This window comes from Haematobia irritans, chromosome 3 (genome assembly GCF_050003625.1).
Source record: "Haematobia irritans isolate KBUSLIRL chromosome 3, ASM5000362v1, whole genome shotgun sequence".
Classification (NCBI taxonomy): Eukaryota; Metazoa; Arthropoda; class Insecta; order Diptera; family Muscidae; genus Haematobia; species Haematobia irritans.
This window is the reverse complement of record NC_134399.1, coordinates 14,926,746-14,933,178: the sequence shown is the minus strand read 5'-3', so window position 1 is coordinate 14,933,178 and position 6,433 is coordinate 14,926,746. Positions and strand designations below refer to the sequence as shown.

Sequence of the window (6,433 nt, the reverse complement as noted above, 5' to 3'; positions counted from 1 at the left end):
TGAAGCAAGGTGTGATGCATGTCGCCACATTTTCTGCATCGACCCTCACTGTTGCACGTACGCCAGGTATGATCGTGTGCTAGACATCCAGCACAATGTCGATATATAGATACAATTCGCATCCGTTCAGAATAATCCATAGACAGAAATTTATGACAAAATCTAAGAGGGTGGTCCCTTAAGCATACACGACATACAATTTTTTGCTTGTTTTGTCGATTTTCCGGACGATATTTCTTTGCCTTAACCATGATTCTAAAAAAAAAGAAAACAATGTTTGGAGGTTAAAGAGGTGCATAGTTGCTAGTTTGCAGGAAGAAGAACCAGTTTCACGACTGGTCTCACTAACGGACCCCGAGCAGTCCGGATTTCGGCAACCCTGACCTTTCCGTCCACACCAGGAAACACCTTCGTTACTCTCCCTATTCTCCACTCGTTTGGGGATAAATTATCATCACGAACAACAACCATGTCATCAACCTTTAAATTCGGTTCGTCCGATTTCCATTTATTTCTTTTAATGATTTCCTTCAAGTACTCTTCCTTCCAACGAAAACACAAATGTTGATTGAGTGCCTTAACTCTTTGCCAGCGATTAACTATAGAAATGGGAGCATCATGGATCTGCGGTTCTGGCGGGGACAGTAGGGGACCACCGACTAAAAAGTGACCTGGAGTTAATGCGTCCAAACAACTCGCATCCTCCGATAAGGGACAAAGCGGTCTTGAGTTCAAACATGACTCAACCCGAGCCAATAGGGTTGAAAATTCCTCAAAAGTGTACTTCAAATTACAGGCTATTCTCCTAAAATGGTGCTTAAAAGATTTAACTCCAGCTTCCCATAGGCCCCCCATATGTGGCGCACCCGCTGGGTTAAAATGCCAATCGACCTCGTTATTGACATATGATTGAACAATTTCCGAACTAACGCTTCGAATAAAACTACGAAATTCAGACCTCAAAGCCCTTGAAGCACCAACGAAGTTGGTCCCATTGTCTGAGTACACATGCCTTGGACAACCTCGACGAGAAACGAACCTCGCAAAAGCGGCCAAAAAAGTAGCCGTCGATAAGTCGCTTACAGCTTCCAAATGTATCGCCCTCGTGGCGAAACAAACAAATACTGATACGTATCCTTTTGTTATTAAGCAGGCTCGACCTGTATAATTTTTGATATCGTAAGGCCCAGCGAAATCCACGCCCGTTCGAGTGAAGGGCCTGTCAATAAGTGTCCGAGAAATGGGTAAGGATGACATAATTTGGGTTCTTGATCTCCTCGCAAATATTGTACATACCTTGCAATTTCCTATAACATATCTTATAATATTCTTTGCCCTCGGAATCCAAAACTCCGATCGGAAAACCCTTAACATCAGTTGATTTCCTCCATGTAAGGTTATCTCATGAATGAAACACGTCAGAAGCCTAGAGAATTTGCAGTCATATGGCAAAATGACTGGGTGCCTTTCATTAAAGGGAATAAAATTTGCATTGGACAATCTACCCCCAACGCGCATTAGACCATCTTCGTCAAGGAAAGGATTCAAACTCAGTAAACTACTCGTTTTACGAAGGGGGTGACCATTGAAGAGATTAAAATATTCCTCAGGAAAATATGCCTTTTGAGTAACAATGGTCAGTTTCTTCTTAACATTATGAAGCTCACTAACCGATACCTGTAGTTCTACCGTCCACGATGACCTTTTTCTAAGCATTGCGATGAATCGATAAACGTACGCCATTACTCGTAACGCCCTCGAGTATGAAGAAAATCTAAGGAGCACGTCTTCAAAATTCTTGATATAAGCAAAAAATGCCTTAATGCAGCGACCCTCCTCTTCGGTCTGAAACTCAGTTCTAGACTGCATTTGCCATTCGTTTGACGGGCCTTTCATCCAAGAAGGTCCAAACCACCATATTGCATTGTCCACAAGTTCCTGAGGCCGGACGCCTCTGCTGATAATATCCGCTGGGTTATGCTCTGATCTAACATGTCTCCAACATTCTTTTCCCACCAAATCTACAATCTTTGAAACCCTATTGGAGACAAATGTGGTCCAAGATGACGGAGGTTTCTGAAGCCACGCAAGAACTATCGTCGAATCGCTCCAACAAAAAAACTTAGTATTCTTACTGTCCAAGCTCAAGTCCGTTTTCAACGAAGACATGAGTTCCGCTAGCAAAAGTGCTCCACAGAGCTCTAACCTTGGCAACGAAATTGTTTTCAACGGGGCAACCCTCGATTTTGCAATCAGCAACCTAGTTTGGACTACACCTGAGGACGATTTTGTCCTAGAATACACGCATGCTCCGTAAGCCCTTTCAGACGCATCCGAAAATCCATGAATCTCCAGATTACAAAGAGGTTCAAACCCAATCCAGCGTTCGAGTTTAATGTCGTTTAAGATATTATAGTCACTTATAAACTGGTTCCAGCGACGGTTACACGACTCAGTTAAATACTCATCCCACCCAGTCTTATCCATCCATATTTGCTGCATCAGCATCTTCGCAACAATAATAATAGGGCCTAACCAGCCAGCGGGGTCGAACAGAGCAGATATTACGGACAGCACTTCCCGTTTCGTGAAATCACCCCTCTTATCTATCGGCTTCACCGAAAAATAAAAAATATCCTCTCTAGCATTCCATCTAATGCCTAAAGTCTTGGTTCTACTTTCACCGTCGATTTCCAAGAAGTTTTCTATAAGGAGATGTTCTGCCGGTAAATCCTTTAATATCCTTTCATCGTTTGCAGTCCATTTCCTCAAAGAGAACCCAGCTGATGACAACGCACACACCAACTGGTCACGGGCTTCTAAGGCCAAACTAAGATCATGCGCCCCCGCCAGAACATCGTCGACATACATCATTTTCCTCAAGATTTGTGTAGCTAAAGGCAAATCCTTCTGGACCTCAGAGGCGAGCTGCAACAAACTTCTTATAGCCAGGAAAGGTGCACAATTTACTCCAAAAGTAACTGTCTTCATTTCAAAGTCCTGTATATCAACCTTAGGGTCATCCCGAAAAATTATCCGCTGAAATCTAGTATGCCTATCATCAAGAAGGATTTGGCGATACATCTTCTCGATGTCACCGTTGAAAACATAGCGATAAAATCTCCACCTTATAATCAACAATGTCAGATCATTCTGCAACACAGGCCCGGGGTACAAAATATCATTCAAACTTAGACCTGTCGATGTGTGACTGGAGGCGTTAAATACAACCCTCAACTTAGTGGAGATCCTTTCGGGCTTTATAACTGCATGATGGGGCATATAAAACCCCGAGCCTACTTCATCTGACCCTTCCACTCTTACCATTTGTCCCAAAGACTCATATTCCTTAACCACTGAGTCATACATCATCTTAAGATCTGGTTTCTTCAACAACGAAGCCTCATTCCGTAAAAATTGTCTAACTGCTCTTGTACGGGATAATCCCAATCCCTTTCCTTCTGAATATTGAGGCTTGAATGGAAGACATACTATAAATCTACCAGTATTCGATCTCCTCGTTGTGTTTCTGTATAGTTCTTCACAGTATTCCTCTTCTGCGTTCATGGTACTTATCCTTGGCGGCTCTTCCAGTTTCCAAAATTTCTCTAATTGTTGATTGAGGGAAACTTCAGTGCAAAAAGAAACGAGAGTCGTAAAACTATCAGTGGGTCTATCAAGCTGCCCGGTCAACACCCAACCAAATATCGTATTCTGAGCTACGAGTGAACCAAGAATATTCCTCCGAACTCCCTCCAAAATGATCTGAGGATAAACGTCGGCTCCAATCAATATGTCAACTTTATCGCTTTGTCCGAAATGTGGATCTGCAAGCTGCAGACCTTCCAAAGATTGCTTAGGAATGGAAATTGAAGAACTTGGAAGTTTTCCTGTCAGCTGTGGTAAGACAAGAGCACATACTTCAACTTCCTTCCTGTTTTCACCCCCAGACACCAGGTTAAATGTACACTGCTTATGTGTCAAACCTGCCAATGCATTATTCAATCCTGAAATCCTCGCATTAACCTTCGCGGTGCGTATTCCGACACGTCTTTGTAATCTTTCCGATATGAAAGAGGCCTGTGATCCCGAATCAAGTAATGCCCTTGCCGAGAAAACTACCCCATCTACGGCAAAATTCACTATAGCAGTGCCCAACAGTACAAGTCTAGAAGATCTAGCGAAGCAATTCTGAATCTCCCGCTCACTTGTCGTGCTTTGAATAGAAGTTGGACAATTATCCTCCATTTCCGTGATCTCTGTACTAAGTGTTACCCGCGAATCCCGATGTAGCAAAGAATTATGTCTAGAGTTACATTTATCACAACTGTACCTGCTAGAACATTGATTCAATCTGTGGTTGCTGCTAAAGCAATTTAGACAAAGATTGTTTCTCTTAACCACCATAAATCGCTCCTCGGGTGACATTTTCAAAAATTTTTCGCAGGACTTCAAAAAATGGTCCTGTGAACAAGCAAAACAAGTGATTCTCTGAGTACTTGCCTGATATATTCTAACCTTCCTGTGTACGGCGTTAGTTCTACTTGATCTCCCTGAAGTCTCAGGAGCTTCAATATTCGTAAAATCAAAAACTGTTTCCAACGATTGGAAACGTGCCGTCAAAAAATTATCCAAATCCTCCCATTTAGATATTTCCGTCTTATCTTTCACCGTCTGTTCCCACAATGATAAGGTCGTAACCGGGAGTTTAGTCGAGCACAAAAAAACAAATATGGGGTCCCAACTATCAATGCATACTTCATGCAATTTCAAGGATGTGATGCAATTATTTATCTCCCGTTGGAGACGCTTAATTTCCTGCGCTGACTCCGATTTGACTGAAGCTAGATTAAAAAGGATTTTCAGTTGACTATTCACTAAAATCCTTTTATTTTCATATCGATCCTTTAAATTATTCCAAGCCATTTGGAATCCCTCATTGGTTAGTTGAGACTTTTTAACAATCTCCAATGCCTCACCCTGTGTGTTCTGACGTAAATAAAACAGCTTCTCAACGGGAGTAATCGATTGACAGTCAATATACACGGCCTTAAACATATCCCTAAACGATGGCCAGGAAAGATAATCACCATAAAAGACTTCCGTGGTACATGGTGGTAATCTCAACCTGTGATCATTACCTCTGCTTTCAGAAAATTGCTGAGTAACGCCACTGGGAGAAGCACAAGTGGACGTTAGAACCGATCTACTCAAAAAAGACTGCGACAATTCTCCCATCCCAGCTGCACAAGTAATATACGCCTCTCTGCATTGTCTGAATAGCTCAGATGCCTCCTTTTCCTGTTCTTCTGTACACTCACAATCAACACAGAATTTCTCATAGGAATTCTTAACTTTGGTCCACAACCCTTTGATCTCCTCCTTGCGAAGTTCCACGGTGAACATAGTGTGGGTAATACTAGCCGCGCTATTCTCCCTTTCGAACTCCAAAAACAACGCGGCAAATTTCTTAAATTTTCTTAACAGAGCTGGATCTGCCATTATTAATTATACTTTGAGCACTAAACGGTTTGAATATCGCACAAATGTCGGTCACTTGATAATCTTCTGGTATTTGGCTTCTTCAACCCAAATAACACAAAAAACTATCTTTCAATAAATTCCAAATTCAAATATTGACAAAAAATTATATGGTTCTAGTTTATCTCATATAAATGTGGGTATAAATTTCGATGACAGGAAAAAAATGTATATGCCAACCAAAACAAAAGGAAATAGTCGTACAAATTGCCAGAATTAATATGGTTATGATTTGACGCCAAAGATTTTCCACCCTTTACAAACCAAGTTCGCCTTATTCCAAGTCGTTTCGATTTCTTTCTTAATTCTTAATCTTTTCCAACGTAACATAAAAATTTCATAAAATGAAATACAACAAGGTTAAATTTTCGAACAGTTTACCTTTCTTACCGTATGTTATATACCAAACGCCTATTAGGCCACAGCCACATGAGAAAATTCCATCAATCCTCAAATAACTAGTAAATTCCAGAATGTGAACTTCTCAATGGTTAAGGGTCCAGTCAATGGGTACATAATCAACTGACTGGGACCGGATTCGTGAAAAGTTGGAGAAATGGGTGGCAGAAAAATTTTCCATGCACCGTGAAGACTCTTCTCATAACAAGTCTCTTTAGGTCGGCGTGTTGCTAATGTGTGGAAAAATACACTAGCCAAAAAAACGCTAAGCACAAAAACTGTTAAATTTCGCAACACAAGATAGAAATTTGGCGTATATGTTACATCTAGCAAGTGATACGTTTTATTTTCCTAGATTTATTCTATTTTCCACCTGGATTCTTATTAACTCCAAAACAGTTCTAACAAATATGTCGGCGGATATTTAGAATAAGCGCTATGTTGACAACACAGACTTATTGAGTTCCACAACAAAAAAGAGGGAGAGAGATGA

General features: G+C 41.1%; 1 protein-coding gene across 1 annotated transcript; it reads right to left on the bottom strand.

Moving 5' to 3' along the window:
* Window positions 1-303: 303 nt before the first annotated feature.
* Window positions 304-5,502, bottom strand: LOC142230767 (uncharacterized). The gene has a single exon (XM_075301395.1). The coding sequence runs from the start codon at window positions 5,500-5,502 to the stop codon at window positions 304-306; it is 5,199 nt and encodes a 1,732-aa protein (XP_075157510.1).
* Window positions 5,503-6,433: the final 931 nt, after the last annotated feature.

Bases quoted from the DNA above. Each gene is read 5' to 3' on its own strand.
- LOC142230767 (XM_075301395.1), bottom strand. From the start codon at position 5,502: ATGGCAGATCCAGCTCTGTTAAGAAAATTTAAGAAATTTGCCGCGTTG.